At 39.7% G+C, this 17,456-nt stretch overlaps 1 protein-coding gene across 1 annotated transcript in view; it reads left to right on the forward strand.

The window, feature by feature from the left end:
- Positions 1 to 8,333: 8,333 nt before the first annotated feature.
- Positions 8,334 to 17,456, forward strand: part of CLCA2 (chloride channel accessory 2) — a 31,997-nt gene continuing 22,874 nt past the window's right edge. The window contains exons 1-5 of the mRNA XM_050773469.1: positions 8,334 to 9,085; positions 9,970 to 10,107; positions 13,026 to 13,176; positions 15,469 to 15,577; positions 16,823 to 16,982. Coding sequence (XP_050629426.1) covers positions 8,900 to 9,085; positions 9,970 to 10,107; positions 13,026 to 13,176; positions 15,469 to 15,577; positions 16,823 to 16,982 — 744 coding nt within the window. The 5' untranslated portion in view covers positions 8,334 to 8,899. The remainder of the gene's footprint in view (positions 9,086 to 9,969; positions 10,108 to 13,025; positions 13,177 to 15,468; positions 15,578 to 16,822; positions 16,983 to 17,456) is intronic.

Below are 17,456 nucleotides of genomic sequence, written 5' to 3' on the forward strand. Positions count from 1 at the left end.
GCCGCATACTCATCTCCCAGGTGACTTACACCAAATTGGCATACAATTGCCATTTACTCATGGTTTCAAGTATTTCACTGGTGGTGTTCCACACAGTCCGTATGGCTGCCCATAGCCACTCAATCTACGTGTGGTCACCTTGCCCTTGTGTCAGCCACCAGCTAACCTGCAACTGCTGATGGAGGGAGGGGTGAGTCGTGATAGAGGCCATCTTTTCTATCTCAGAGGCAGAAGAGGAGATACTATCTGCTCCCTCATCCCACAAATGAAGCATCCAGATGAGCAGAGGTTCCCCTGGATGCTGACGGCACTGCCTGCCTAACTCCCACAACTCAGTCGGGGTATAGGCAGTATCTGAAGTACGCTGCATTATGGTGGTGGGTCCATGAGCCTACCCTTGGGGCCCCAATGGCTGCTTATGATCTACCTTCTGATGGTCTACTGGGTAAGCCCATAACAGGGGTTCTTCCTTCTTGGTATCTGACCAAGTGGGGGTCTCTGGCTGAGATAACCAACCCAGGCCTGCATTCACAGCAGGTTTTTAAATTAAATTTTATTTTTTTTAGACAGGGTCTCTGTCACTCAAGCTGGAGTGCAGTGGCACAATCTCAGCTCATTGCACCCTCCGCCTCCCAGGTTCAAGCAATTCTCCTATCTCAGTGGCCCATGTAGCTGGAATTACAGGGGCACACCACCACACCCAGCTAATTTTTGCATTTTTAGTAGGGCCAGGATTTCACTATGTTGGCCAGGCTGGTCTCAAACTCCTGACCTCAGTAATCCACTCACCTTGCCCTCCCAAAGTGCTGGGATTACAGGCGTGAGCCACCTCACCTGGCCCACAGCAGCTTCTAATTCCTTTTCCAAGCTCTGTAGCCAGCACTTCAGGCACCCCACCGACACCTGGAGGTCCCCATTCATGGCAGTTTCTAACTCTTTTTCTGAGCTGTGTAGCCAGGCCTCAAGGTGCGCTGCCTGCACCTGGAGGGCCCTTACCTGCATTGCATCCCTCAGGGACTGGGTGTGTACTTCTTGTAGTACAGTCAAAAATGCCCATCCAACTCTGCCAGCAAAGGCTCGCTCCTCAGTGTCTGTGCTTCCAGCTGCTTCAGCACCTTCTCCATGCTCATGGGAGACCCAACTACTGCCGCCCAGGTTTCCACTGGAACCCATCCAAGCCGAACAGCTGCCACGGGGTACCACAACCCATGTTTCAGCCACATGGCCAACCTGGAATCAATGGGAGACCAAAGGCTCACTGTCCTCAGGATCCTGTTCATGATGCCAATTGTCAGGTTCTAACTGAGCTCTGAGGGGAGTTGGTGGGCAAGTGGTGGGTAGCTGGAAAAACACTTGAGGAAACATAGACAGTTTTGACATGACTACTCTCTCTCTGGACGCAGGTGAGCGGTATGTACAGTGTTAGCAGGATAATTATACCTTTTACAGACAATAATGGCTCCGAGCCAAGCACGAGCTCACATGGGTGATCACCTAATGCACCTCATGTCATGTGGTTACATAACGTGCAGGCTTGTGCACCTGCACTCCAAACCCACTGAGTCATGCTGCACCAGAAGGCCACCTCAGCCTGCTCTTGACTAAAGTGCAGCTATTTCCCTTACAAGAATGTTGCCATTTTCACTGCTAAAGTTTTATTTTTTTTCTGTGATATAAGTACCGCTCCAGTTTCCCTAAAAACTCTTTAGTAAAGTCTAAAATGCTGCAAACACAATATATACATGTTTCTTTGAGAAATTCCAAATACTGCATTTAAGACAATGTAGTGAAACACAGAAGCGGCAGGTGTGGATCTGGGAAGCAGGAGTTTTGAGAAGTCAAGCATCCAGGGTAGTTGCAGAAATTTAGGAGAGGCTTGATCTTCCACAGACCATGAAATTGACAAAGGCAAAAGTCAATTATACCTACTTCTCTGAGGAATAAGAGAACTCCAGCTGACAATACTGATAATTATACTAATTAATAATTACTGTAGAATCAGCTGCCATTTGTGAGGCATTTATGGATGAGACATTAAGAACCACAGCCTTATAAGCTTAAACTTGAACTACATTTTTGTCATTTGACTACCAATGACTCTAGGTCTCAGGTTATTTTTGTCATTGTTTCTCATTTTATCTCATCTCTTGTCAGCATTACGTTAAGGCCATTTGGGCAGGCAAAGAAGTATGATCCTTCCTCTTAATAAACCTATAAGCTGAAGGGCTTTTATTTCACCCACACAGCAACAATATTTAATAGGGAGGGGAAAGGAAATTCCAAGAAAGTTGGAGGATGAAGACAACCCAACCTGTTGTCTGAGCTTTGTCTCCCTTCCTCACTGGCATTACAGTTACACCCTCCAACTGGCCCCCACTCCGCCTGCGGCCTCCTCCCATTGACTTTCAACTCAGCAGCCAGAGTGGTCCTTACAAAAAGAACATAGGAAGGTCATACTATATCACTCCGCCACATTCACCACTGATTCCCCATTTTACAGAGTAAACTCCCATCCTTTACATAAAGTTGCAAGCTTTGCATGATCCGTGTACCAGAGGCCACCTGGATGCTTTAGCCTCTCCAGAGCCAGAGATTTCACCTCCTCTCTCACTCTGCTGTCTTGTGCCCACTCCACTGCAGCACCAGCCTGTCTCAGCCTTTTGCCTTTCTACCTGCTCTGTTTTACTCTAGGATAGTTGCATGATTCCTCCCCTCACTCCTGATAATCTTATCTGTGAGGCCTTCCTCATACCAGCTAACACAAAATAGGAAACCCCAACTTCCACCCTCTCATTGCCTCCCCACCGTATCTGATTTCTTATTCTCCACAATATGGTTACTAGATGCTACATTATATTTCTTTGTTGTCTCTCTCCCTTCTCTGGAATGTAAATTCCATCAGGCCGGGGACTTGGTTGGTTTTGTTCACTCATATCCAGCATGTAGAAAAGTGCCTGACATCTAGTAGGAACATAGTTTTGTTTGTAACAGCTTTATTGAGATATAATTGACACAATTTTACTTTTGAATGAATGAATGAACCAGTGTGCAAAAAGAGAGAGTAAGAAAAGTTAAGGGAGCAGTCCCCTGCTGAGTAAGGCAATCATTGAAAATTACTTGTTTGAGGCTATGTGTTGGAGATCACTGAGGAAGCATAAGAAATTTTTTTAAAAGTGCCCATTAAAACAATCTTATTATGCCTCTCATATGATCAATAAGAAAATAGATGGATTGAACTGGGGTGGGGAGAGGGGCGGGGCAGGGTTTTAATAATAGAGAAGTGATTGTGAATTTTAGGATTTCAAAACCTACAGATCAGTGTTTTTGTTTTGTTTGGTTTTGCTTTAAAAAAAAAAAAAAACCGCAGTTCTTTGCAGTTGTTTCTTTACAAAGAATATTTAAACTATGGTGTCACCATAGAAATGCATAACTAATGCAATGTTTTTCTCCTGAGTTCTGAAGAATACACAGGCCTTTTCCATAGAAGGTAAAAATGTGTTTAAAGACTATAAAGACTACCTCTTTCTGGTGTAAAGGCTATAATTGCGAAATAAATCCCTAGATATTTCCCAGGACCTTACCTGACCCAGAGGTTACTTCAAGTATGGCCCAAGGACCAGTGGCCCCAGCCACATAAATAAATTTCCAATATATATTTCATTTATTAGGTTGAGTTTAGCGTAAGTTATTAATGTTTGTCATAATGATTTATTCATTCTTTATGGGCAATCCTCACTTATTAAAGATGTCATTGATTGGCTGAAATTAACAATTCCCTGTTAATTCACAATTCATATTTTAGTGTTAACTATAAAATAAAACAAAGGCTGCATAAGTCACAAATTAATTTACATTCTCATTGGAAACGTAAGGGAGCATAATGGAAGCTTAATAGACATGTAGAATATTGGTCTCATCTTGACCCACTGAGTCAGAATCTGCATTTGAATAGGTGATTCTTGGGTATAATAAAACTTGAAAAGCACTGTTCTAGACAGCTGTTGGTACATTTTGGAAGGGAAGTCTGTGCAGGCCCATTCTGTTGCTGAGAATTTATTTAGAGATTCATAGCCCAGATACCTGCACCCCAAGAACAGAAGGGGGAGCCCTAATCCCCCAGTTGCCAGTTGAAAAACCGGTTATAGCTACTTCCTGTTCTTCACAGGGCAGGCAATGTGAAATGGAGTATTAGAAGCAGCAGAAGTAGAGGAAGGAGAACAAAAAATACCTGCTACCCCTTCCCAGTGGGGTTGCAAGCAAGAGGAGAATCCGGCAAATCCCTGGGGTCTCAGAAACATATGGAGGCCACTGTCAGAGCACCAAGCAATCGAGGGGAAACTAGGGAAGAACAGAGTCGAAATCTTGTTCTTCTACTTCTGTATACTGTTCTGAGTCTCCCTGGTTATTTTTCATCTCTTTAATAAATTTCCTACACTTCTGCTTTCTCTCTTTTTTTTTTCCTCTCAAAAGTAACAGTAGTAATAATGATAATATCTTATATCCACATGATGCTATATACTCTCTGGTACATAGTAGGTATAGCAGTCTTTTACAAAAGGCAAGTTTGTGGCTGTTTTGCAAATGATAAATGTTCCATACACTTTCTGCCAATTTTTAATTGGGTTATCATTAAAAGTATTTCTTGTTTTACATTCATTTTGGCAAATTTTGGAGGGTTTGGGTGTGTTTGTGTGCACACAAGATAATCTATTGAGTTATTGCCACAGTGAATTGAATGAGGAAAGTGAGGAAAAATAATGCCATTCAGTAGATCAACCCCCTTATTTTGAAGATGATAAAACCAAGCCTGAAGAGTTTAAGTGATGTGACTTGGATCCTAGAGCAAGTGAATAAAACCAGTATCTCCCATTCTTTACATTCCACAGTACACTGTACTGATATGCATGGAATAAATTTTAGAGAACCTGTGAGCTAAATCTTAACCTTGTGTGCAAGACAGATCTCACCTAAATGGTCCCTTAAAAAAGATAGCTACTCTTACTATTCTTTAACTTCCACAGAAGCAGAATTTATAAGTTCCTGTGACTCATGAGATACAGTACGATTAAGAAGGGCTTTGAAAAGTGCAAAGCACCATACAAACATGAGAGATTGTTTCTAATAATGACTGGTGCCCATAAGCCTTTATTGCCATGAGTGTCTTTGCAATATCCAAACTCAGTGCCTCCTTCTGTAATGTGAGACAGTCCCTGTTTTATTCAATTTTGGAATATTTTCACTATCAGTTTCTCAAGCATCTCTCTCTGAAACCAACTGGTTTATCCTGACGTGCTCAATTATAAGTTTATGTTTCATTGTGTTTCACCTTTGCTCTTGATCTCCATGCTTTGGCATGGCGGTGATTTGACAACAAAAATGGCTTCCCAGACCCTATCTGGACCATCCACTTTGTTGCTTTGCTTTGAAAATGAGTCTAAATTTGAAGGAAATGAGATAAAGGAGGTAGGAAATGTACCATCTCGGCCCTTGGCAAACTCTGTGTTTTGTTTAAATTCTTAGTCTTGACAATTTGTCTCACTTCTTTTCCGATTTATTTCACAGGGATTACATAAACTAACGTGGCCCATGAGCTGTGTAGCCCAACCATACAGTGTACTTCACTTTCCTTTTCTAAATGGGATTGTTGAAACCAAAGCCTGAGAGGAAATAATCCAAAATTTTCTTTGATTTCCCCAGGATGCCAAATCTCCTGACTTCTCAGACACCAACTGGGTGTTTTATTCACTTAGACTGTGGGTCTGTACCAGCTGACTCCATGAAAAAAATAGACCCTTCTTTCTGGGGCCGGGTTGAACTACAGAGTCAAACAATTAACAAAGATGTGCTTTAGATTCTTCAGTTACTGAAATTGAATAAATTTTCTTGAAAGCAGAATAAAAGCAAAGCAGATTCCTAGAGTTTATATAACATTGAAATAAACGCTTAAAAACTGTATTCCTCCTTTCTTTTCCTTTAGGTATATTTTCTTTCTCAGATATTATAAAATCTAAAATCTATGGCTATGACCAGTTAATTTTTGTTTAATGAAAGGATAAAAAGTTCACTTTATTGACAAAGTCACACTTCACAAAAAGATGCTGTGCTAGGTATAATTTCTAATTCCTTTAGTCAATTTCATTTTCTCCACCTTTTTAGTTTTGTCTGCTGTAAGGTCAGCCTGCTGAAAGAAGGAGGCAGTAAAAAGAGACCTTCAACTGGCCCAGTCCCAGGCCTGGTTGCTGAAACAAAAAGGGCTGTGAATTATAAGTTAAAAAAAAAAAGCAGATAGACAAGGGTAGATATCATGCCTAGACTCTCAACCCAGGCTAAGCAAAGCCTGAGTGAGCTTGTTCAGGTTTCAACCCAAGTAAAGCTGAACAAAATTGTTCATTTGTGGCTGTTCTTTATAAAGTTGCATGCACTCTCTAGCCAATATTCTCCACCCTTACATCCCAAGGGAATCATCGTAATGATAAAAACAAGTGGAGAGAGTGCTGAATGTCAGTCCTCAGTCACTCCCTCCCACAGCAAACAACCTATACAAGTGTCAAGAAAAATTTCCCTGGGTGTTGGCAAAAAGTCACTCTTGCAGTGTGCTTACGAGTTTAGTTTTTGAGCATATTGCTTTATCGATGGGAATATTTTTACTCTTAAAATCACAAGAGGTTGGCATAAGAAAATAACCTGCCAAGGATATTTGAAATGAAGTGCATTGTTCTGCTCAATGAGTCACATTTACAGACAGAGCCTTTGGAGCTGCCACACCTCCGGCCTTCTACTCTGAAAGACACAGTGAACAAGCAGAACAAAACCAGAGCTGGGAATTCAGTTCAGGAGAAAAGGTAGCTAAGCTGACCTTTGAACTTTAGGGTGAGACACTTGGGCAGCCACGTAATGACCAGCGTCATCTCATACTCAAGGGAGAGCGCCATGCCCAAGCACTGCCCGTCAAGAGGGAGCAAGAGGGAAACTGTTCTAGAACAGAAGAGATGCCTTCTAGAAAACAAGAGTAGGGGAAATAATTTTTACACTATAATCCAGGGCTCCTTCACTATCTGGTTTTATTTACTTCTCCTGACTCCATTCATTCAGTCATTCAACAGAGAGTTTACTGAGCTAGGTGCTGGGGAAGTACTGAATAAAAACAGACCCCATCCCTTCCCTCATACAGCAGGAAGCTGACAATCAATTATACAATATAAATGTGACACTGTTGCCATGATCATGCTGCAAAGGTGAGTTATCTGATGCTATGGAAGCATGAAAGAAGGGAATTCGACCTAGTTATGGAGCTCAGCAGGCTTCCAGGATACAGCTGGAATTTGAAGGAAAAGCAGGTGAGAAGAGGCATGAGAATAGGATTCAAGCAAGACAGCAAGGGGAAAAAATCCCAACATCTGTCAACATTGCAGTGCAATATCAAAGCCCAGGTTCAGAAGACTCCAACCTTGGTGTGAAGAAGAGTGACATCACACTGCCCATGAAGATGGACAGTAGAGCAGAAAAGAGACAATGTTGGTGAAATCCCTGTTGACAGCAGGGACAGACCCTTTCCTAACTGCTACACTTCCTTCCCCAGACATTCAGAGACGGGGCCACAGCAGGGAAGAGTCTCAGGTTTTGCTTGCTGTGGAGCTCTGACGCTGTGAATAAAACTTTTTCTTTAGTTTTACAATAGCTGTCACTGTGCGGCATTTTTAAACACAAAGAAGAGGGAGAAACGAGGTTGCTAAGATAATTTAGTAACTAAGAGAGAATATGATATATTGAAAAACTGGAATTTGAAGTCAGTTGGTTCATTCTAGTATGATAATAATACTCCCAACCTTGAACAAGTTACTTAGATTTTTTTGAACATTAGTTCTGTCAACCATAAAATAGGCATAATAAAATCCATCACTCAATAAATGTTAGTTTCTTCTCTCATTGGCTAATTTTCATAATCAGAATTTCCAAGACTCGGTGTTTTCACTTGAAAAGTACGAATTATACCTACATCAGAGTATTTATATTTAAGTAAGTGCATATGTAAAACTTTAAAGCATGAGGTAAGTATCAGGTATTATGAAACAGTCATAAAATATTTGAGAAGGTTACTGTAGATTAGATCCTGGTTTTGGTCCTAGAGAAATGGAAGGTTGACTGACGCGGGACCTTGCCCTTAGGAGACAGCTGAAGGAGAAGTCTATTCTTCTTCCTTATGCAGAGAGAAAAGGTAGCAAGGCCAGAGGGAAAGGCCTGCACAGGTACCCAAGTTCCTGGCAGTTGGCCCTCCCTGGGGGATATCTGATACCTGACCCCCAGCCATCAGCTGAGAGCTTGCCCAGACTTTCTGACCCAAGAGCTCTAGGGACTGGGCTGCTGAATGGATTTCTAAATCTTCAAAATAAACAGCCAAGGAAATCTTACACCAAGTGAAAAATGACTTGAGGGCAGTAGAAAGTAGTTGTGCTAACTGATGGAGGAGGTTATGAGAAACGAGGAGAGGAAAATCACTATAGGTTTCTGTGTTTCTACTGCAAGGGGATTGAACAGTCCAGATATACTAATTTCCTGCCAAGCCAGCCAGATTTCCTGCTTTTAAGCTCCTTTGGTCTTATTTCTCTCTTCTTTCTGAGAAGTTATAAAATGAATGAGGAGCAGAAGGTTTCTTGCCCAACCATGATTCAGGAGGCAGCTCAGCCACAGAACAGGCAAGTGTAGCATTGCCTAGAGGAAAAGGACTAGTAGAGGCAGGTCCCAGATGGATCCACCCCAGACTTTTCAAAGAAGACACCTCCTTCATCTTGTATTCTAAAACCTTGCAAGTTCAGAAAGAAACCTTCTGCATCCACATTGAAAACCTGACACAATGTATGCAGCAAGCTCAGTGTGAGTGAACTGGAGGCTTCTCCACAACATGACGCAAAGAGGCATTGCAGGTCCTGTTTGCAACCTGAAGTTTGTGACTCTCCTGGTTGCCCTAAGTTCAGAACTCCCATTCCTGGGAGCTGGAATACAACTTCGAGACAATGGGTATAATGGATTGCTCATTGCAATTAATCCTCAGGTACCTGAGAATCAGAACCTCATCTCAAACATTAAGGTGAGTGGAAATTATGGAACTGATACTAGTATACCATTTGATCAGACCTGTAGCCTTATTTAAAAAGCTAACTACCCTGCCTGGTTTGTATTTGAGTAGTAGAGAGAACAGCATTTTTAAAAGATAACGCCACAGCGTTATGATTATGGCTAACTAAGCCAGTTTGCTCATCTAATTCTGTGTAGTCTCAGCTCAACAAAGTGTTGATCTAACCCTCTCTTTTGTTATTGTTGGTTGCTACTAATTTCAGCTTTTTTGTTTTCCTACATTACCGTTTTTGGGGTAGCAACTTAGAAAAATAACAACCCATTGTGTCAACAAAGATTGAATATTTAACTGATGAATAAGCATGGTAATGAGCCTGCTTGTTAAAATCATATTGCTGGTTTCCATCCTAAGGGTGAGAATTCTCAGGCAGAAGGGGTGAGAGTCTGTATGGTGGGCCAAAAAGCAAAATTATTTCTTTTCACTTGAATGAGCTATAACATAATTGACTATTTTTACTTTAATATGGCAAGGGAGGATCATAGCTCTATTATGTATGAGCCTCCTTTTGGTATTGCTCTAGTGAAATCAGTGTCATCATAAGGTGTGGTCTTGAATGTGCACACAGGTGTGACATGAAAAGGATTTGTTCAGTAAATCTTAAAAGCCTTTCTCAAAATTGGGAAAACTATGAAGGCAAGCACAGACATATAATTAGTGTCCTAAAATCTTCCAGATAGTCATTTAAAGTTTTTTAAAAATTTTACTCCTATGTTTTCCCAAAGTCTAGGTCTCTTCAAAATATTTCAATATTTTTATTACCGTTTAAGCATACCAGAAAACCAAAACATACAGGATTTACAAGTGGTAAAGGAAGTTTTTCTTTTGTCTGGCTATAGGAAATGATAACTGAAGCTTCATTTTACCTATTTAATGCTACCAAGAGAAGAGTATTTTTCAGAGATATAAAGATTTTAATACCTGCCACATGGAAAGCTAATAATTACAGCAAAGTAAAACAAGAATCATATGAAAAGGTAAGAATCCAGGATTTTACTCAATGATCTCAAGGGGAAAACAAACACCAAAATATACTGTGCTTAAACTATAAAAGTGAGAAGTTAAGTAAAAACAAGTAATCAGTATTAACAATGCAAATAATTTTAATGGGTAGAATGTTATCAACAAAATACATGAGAATAAATGAATCCTAATTATAGAGTAAAAAATGAGTCAAATGCCATTGCCTAAGTAGTTTCTCAGAAGAGCTCTTTATTTTGTAACTTATGGAATCCTTTCTGAAAAGTTTGGTTAAGGATCAAGAACTAGTTTTATCTTACTGAGGATGAGCTACAAAGGGAACAGTTCCAATTATGAATATACCCATTTACCATCCTGTCAGGAGCAGTAAACATGCATGTCCAGACAGAAATATAAACCACCAGGCATTTAAAAATATGACTGCCGTCTCATGCCATGGTGTAGACTATCAGAATTTCACATTAACTCAAGTCCAGGATATTGTTTTAGGGGAATACAGAGATTAGAAGGAAGGGAGGAAGGATGTGGGGATGTGGGTGAATAGGGGAATGGCTACCATTTTTTTCCCACCTATAGAAGAACTTCACCTTGAAAAGCTCTCATAAGTTGCAGATCATGATTAAGCACCCATGATGATGTCTGGTACATACTAGCATGCACACTAAAAATAACTGATAAATAATATAAATGGTAAATCACTGTTTGAAGTCAACTGTGAACAAGAGTCCATCGCAGTTACCAGAAGGACTAGAAGCAGAGGCACTGACAACTTAGCTCAGGGTTTCAGCAATGGAGTGGGTTTGAGACTGTAGCTACATCTCTAACAGAATGACTCAAACATGCGGTACAGCTTTTCCCTTTCCTTATTTCTGACCCGCAGTATGAAATTTCCTAAGTCTGTTTTATCCTTAGCTCTCCTTCGAAGCTACTCTGTCAGAAATTGAATGGTATAGCAATCCAGATAGGTACCCCAATGTCCTGAAGAAGTTAAAGAGCCTGTGAAAAGCTGTTGACTTATGACCAGATGAAAGCATTTGAGAATGCTTGCACATGAAGATAGGATAGGTGGGGGAACTGGGGTAAACTGGGAAGAGTTAGTGTTTAAGCTCCAACTAAGTGCCAGGCATTTAACATATATTATTTAATTATCACATAACTTAAAATTAATTTCTGTAATCACAAATTAAAACACTGGGGCTTGAATAAGGTCTGGACTTTGTCCCAAATCAAATAGCTGGTAAATTCCAGAGCCGTATTTGAACGTCTATTTGACTCCAAAACCCATGGTTTTTGCACTAAGCTTTGTTGTCTCTAGTTGTCGACAGAGATTTCATGCATCTATTTGGCCTTCAATAGAACTAAGAAGTATTGGAGACAACAAACACCAAAACCAGGTTGCCATAGGTAATACTCTTGATCCTAATGGAGAGGAGAGAAATAAATAAGTAAAGCAAAAGTGAAAATATGAGTGAACGGAAAGACCAAAGGAAATAATAGTCACTGAATGCTGTTCATATATCTGTTGGATACCAATTCTTTAACCTCAGAATGTCAGTTAAGCAAACACTTAGTGAATGATCATTATGTATGGGGCCATGCCAGGCACTGCAGAGAACCCAAGGACCAACAAGGTAGTTCCTGTCCTTGCAAGTCTACAATGTGATATAGGTAGGAATCAGGGAAGGGGGAAAGGGTTAGGAAAAGTAGGTAAGAGCTAAATTACTGTGGTTTATAAGATATAAGGTAACCCCAAGCAGCATCTGAGTATTCCATTCCATGAAGGGCACTCTTTCCTTTTGGCCTCAGGACAAATTTTCAGACATAGGAATGAGGTTTTATCCAAGTGAGGACTCTCCAGGAGCATGACCTCTTCAGTCTTTTCTGTAGGTACTTCCTTGTAATGACTTCGGCTTGAATTCTTATCTTTCCAAAAAGAAATGTTAATTATTATAAAAGTAATTTATGTTCATTTAAAAAATTAAATAATGTAGAAATATGGAAAATAAAAATAAAAATATTATTGTCCTCTTCTCCTCAGTGGCACACACAGACACAGATGCACACACATACATACACACACACAACATATATACATATTGTACATATAGTGATAATTATGTATATTGGATCTATTTTTCCAAAATCAGCTTTTTAAAAAACTTAACAGCATATTTAACTTTTAAGGGCATATCCAGAATAATATGTTATCTTTCTTCCTAAAAGTAAAAGAAACAATGTTATATACAACATTTTATTGTCTTGATAGTTATATGAGTAGATATTTCAGTTTGGGACTTCAAATATGTTTTAGCAACAGTAATGGAAGTGGTCAGGCCATAAGATGAAATATAACTTCATTGGAATGATTGTTTTGCTGATCTAATTGGTTACAGGAAAGAAAGGACAAATTTTCAAAGAAATAATGTTCTATTATCTTACACCAGTAAAATAACCCACAGAAAGTTGTTCACAAAAGGCTGTAACATTTTACAGCCTTCTGAGTGGTTCTGAATGATGTATAAATGCTTTTAGAATTTCTTCAAATATTTTAATTACATTTTATGGTCTTTTGTTATATCAGACTTTTATAGGATTGACTTTTGAGAATATTTTAATCTGGAATGTGGAAAGATCAAATGGAAGTAATGAAGTTCCATAAAAATTTGCTAATCTTTTATAACATAGACCTTTTTGGAAGTCCCAAGTGATTTTATTGACATGTAGGCGTGGGTGCATTTTAAACTCCATCCACAAGGCGTTTTTCTTCAATTCTGTTTTTAAATTGGGGTATAATTACATATGATAAAATGCACATATGTTAAGTGTACAGTTCAAAGTGCTTTAATGAATGTATACATTTGTGTCACGAACATCAGAGCTGAGAAAGTGTTACAAGGCATTTCTTTTAATGTAGGCAAATGTCATAGTGACTGACTGGCATGGGGCACATGGAGATGATCCATACACCCTGCAGTACAGAGGGTGTGGAAAAGAGGGAAAATACATTCATTTCACACCTAATTTCCTACTGAATGATAACTTAACAGCTGGCTACGGATCACGAGGTAAGTGGGACCAATAAAACAATAGCCATTGAACGGTACTACTTATAATATTCCGTGCTTGGTGCTGAAAGGGACTCGCTCACAAAACCTGAAACTTGTCAAGGACTTATCATTCAAATGGGGAGATAGCCCTTATACCCATGCAAAGATGAGGGGCTAAAGTGAACCAGAAAGAGTTCAGCACCAGATTAGTGGCCCAGAGAGGAGTGCTATAAGAATTCAGTCAAGGAAAGGTCATTTAGAGCCAAGGGTGGTCAGAAATGGCCTCACAAAGGAAAAGGTCTTCAAGGTTGAACATCATTTTGATAAATGGAAAGAAGGGAGAAAATAGTGGGAAGACTATGAAAAAAACTGTGGCAGCAGAAAAATCATGTAGGAGAGACAGAGACCCCGATGATGGTGCAGGGAGACTGTGGGCAGTGGGAGAAAATGCTGAAACGCACATGAGGGCAGTTGATGCACTAAAATGGCCACATTTTCAAGTCACCGCTCAAGGTTTCTAAGCACAGGAGTGACTCCATCAAAGCAGTGTTTTAAGATTAATCTGGCTTCCTTTGATCAATGAGGGAGAAACTGGATATCAGGAGAATAACTGGGAGAATTGGAGATACAAGGTCACAAGACTTAAAAATGGGTGGAGACCGTGAGACGGGAAGAATAGTAATAAGGACAATGAAGATGTCCTATGTGCTGCCGCTCTGTGGTTTGCTTTTCAAATGTTATCATACTTAATTCTAGCAACTCTAAGTGATGAGAAATATTCCGGAGATAAAAAACAAAAAGAGGTCTGAACGGCTACAGAAGGAAAGGCAAGAGGCATGTAGAGACAGCATTAAGGAACAAGGCACACACCAGGTTTTTGTCAGACATGGAAAAAAACCAGCTTAAAGAAGAAATCCCACAAGTCTGGATCTAGGCAAGTTCATGGTGAAGAGCAGTAGACTATGCCAGGGAAAGTGGTTCAGCCTGTGGTTAGATATTGATGGCTGGAGTTTGAGAGAGAAGCCAGGGCTATAGGCCTTGGGACTGGTATTTAGTAAGTGAGATCTGAAGGAGAAAATAGTGAGCACAGTTCGCCAGTCAAGGACTATCTATCCCAATCTTTATTTTTTGTTTTTGATTTAACTTAACAGTAATGCCTTTCAAATGATGTCTTAATTTTCTTTTTTATCCCTAGTTAAATCTAAACTAGGGTTTTGTTAACGAGGATTTTGTTATCCTCTGTATAGTTAGCAGGAAGTGGAGTGACACACTCCACAAAATACACTTTACAAAACGCTTTATCAATCTTTAGAAAAATATAGTTTTTTTTTTTCTTTCCTGGTAACCATGAGATGCTGATAATCTCTGCTCAAGCATGATTTCATCAGCACTTCTAAATTTCATGAGTAGGCACAATCTTTCCCTCAACACTCACAGCTTGGACTGTTACCCTCCCTTCCTTTGTCTCGAGGTCCAAAAATTACACAATATGCCACAGCCTGAGTCAACTCAGCACACACTTCCTGAGTTCCCAGAACTTAAAATAATTCAGAAAAAAGAAATGTGTGCTTTGGGAGGAGAGTTCATCTGGAAAGCTTATATGAGAAAGTTATGGTCTGAACTTCGAAGGGAATGTAAGATTTAGAGAGAGAGAAAGTTCTAAGGGATCTCATGCTGAGGATGGGGGTTTCCCTGACCTAGAAGCTGTAAAATATACATAAACATGGAGAATAAGGGATAAAATCAAAGAGAAAGGACCATCCAGGCTGGTCCTTCCCTGAGAGAGAACATTCTGTAGTCTCCTTTTTTGCTCCTTCCTCCTTCCCTAGCTCCTAGGTTTCAACTATTGCTCTAGATAGAATAATTACCTGCAAGAAAAGAAGCAGGTCTGCTTCGATAGCTCAGACAGAAGATTAGGAAAGCTTTATTTGCCTATCTGGATATGCTTCTTTCCCTTTCTCCAAACCCTGAACTTAGAGGCCTCTATGAAGCTGAATAGAAACCTGTCGGGCAGCTTCACTGGGGAGATGAGAGGATGTGGGACTACTCACTAGCTTCAAATAGATGTGCAACAAGTAAATTACTGCATTTACAAGACCAAACATATTTTCATGCTGCCTTTTTTATGATGGTAGGGTGAAGTAGGAGGAAATGTGAATAGGATAGGGGAGATGAAAAGGGGAGAGAGGGAAGTAACTTAAACTCTTTGGAATGAGTATGTGTAGTCAAGACATGTTACGTCTTCACTAGTTAGCAAGGCACATTACTGAGATTTTAGAAACTCAAAAGCAAAAGCTCTTTCTTCCACAGGCCGAGTGTTTGTCCACGAATGGGCCCATCTCCGTTGGGGTGTGTTTGATGAGTATAACAATGACAAACCTTTCTATATAAATGGGCGAAATCAAATTAAAGTGACAAGGTTAGTACTTCTTTTCATGTTATAATTCATTATTTGACTCTAAAATTGCTTATAACTTAAGCAATTAAATTATTGCCTAATTTAAGCAATCAATTTAATTGCAGCTAAAACTTAGTTGACAAGAAAGAGATCCTTTCATTTTTCAGTTCTTAAGTTATATGGCATTTTTCTTTAAATTGGTATTTATGTGGTTCAAATATCAAAACAGTATAAAAAGTGACGCCTGTAGCTGTCTTGCTCGCAGCAGTATCTTCACTGTTTCCCCTCATGCCCTCTAAGTAACCACTTTGATTAGTTTCTTGTTTATTTTTTCAGTATTTCTTCAGGCAAATTCAAATGAATGGAAATATATGTTTTTCTTGTCTCTGTGTTTTTTAATTGCATAGGGTTCCATTATGTGACTGTACCATAATTTATCCAACCAGTCTCCTCTTGATGGACACATGGGTTGTTTCCCATCAACAATTACTGGGTCAAAGGGTGATTTGGGTAGCTATTGACTGCTTCTTCTCCTAAAAGTGGCACTATTTTTCATTCCCATCAACAATATTTGAGATTGCTTATTTAGGAAAGAATTCTGTTAAATATCATCATTACATGTTCATTCTCTTTTTTTCCCTGATACCAAGTGGAAATGAACTCAAAGGAGTGCTAACCCAGGATCTTGCCACTCATGTCCATCTGGATTTCCTGGTATCTTTTGCGTTGACTCTATTTAGTTGTTAAAGCCCTTGTTAATACGGAGCCCCTCCATCAAGATAAAATGCTTTAAAATAAAATAGAGTGCATTTCTAACTTAGTGAACTTTCTTAATAAAGCAGTTTTTTGTTTGTTTTTGTTGTTGTTGTTGTTTGTTTTTTGAGACGGAGTTTCGCTCCTGTCGCCCAGGCTGGAGTGCAATGGCACGATTTCAGCTCACCGAAACCTCCACCACCTGGGTTCAAGCAATTCTCCTGCCTCAGCCTCCTGAGTAGCTGGCATTACAGGCACCCACCATCACACCTGGCTAATTTTTGTATTTTTAGCAGAGACGGGTTTCACCATGTTAGCCAGGCTGGTCTTAAACTCCTGACCTCAGGCGATCCACCTGCCTCAGCCTCCCAAAGTAATGGGATTACAGGCGTAAGCCATAGCGCCCCGCCAGCAGAGCAGTTTTTAAAGGTTTGTATATATCTAGCAGGCTACAATCCTTGAAACAATTATATGAGCTAGTCAAGAAGAAACAGTTTCTCTTTCCATTTTTAGGTGTTCATCTGACATCACAGGCATTTTTGTGTGTGAAAAAGGTCCTTGCCCCCAAGAAAACTGTATTATTAGTAAGCTTTTTAAAGAAGGATGCACCTTTATCTACAATAGCACCCAAAATGCAACTGCATCAATAATGTTCATGCAAAGTTTATCTTCTGTAAGTATGCCCTTGGAATGACACACTCTTGCAGGATTCCTTCTCTTCCCATGTTTCAAGTATTTAAATTATAAGACAATTAAGAGGCACTATACTTTAGAACTTGGGGGACCCTAGAGTTCATCTAGTTTTTATTCTACAGATTTAAAAATTGAAGCTCCCAAGATAATTACCAAAATGACACCTTTAGGAAAGTGACTATTTGCTTTCCTGGGAGGTTTAACAAGGGGACTCTGGGGACCACAAAATAAATTGTTCATATGCTGGTGTTCTTGTATCCTTTCATAAGAAATCACATTGGGTTAATGAGATTGATATAACAAATGGTTATAATTCTCTCGTTTGAGATAGCAGGCCACTCTGTATTTGAAATGCATTTCCTAAATCTCTTTACTTTGTTTTGAATAGTCTAGAACTTAAAGGTAAGGTATCACCAGGGGAAGTCAACCAACTCTGCTTTGCAGAAACCCAACC

The sequence above is a fragment of the Macaca thibetana genome, chromosome 1 (genome assembly GCF_024542745.1).
Source record: "Macaca thibetana thibetana isolate TM-01 chromosome 1, ASM2454274v1, whole genome shotgun sequence".
NCBI classification, from domain to species: Eukaryota; Metazoa; Chordata; class Mammalia; order Primates; family Cercopithecidae; genus Macaca; species Macaca thibetana.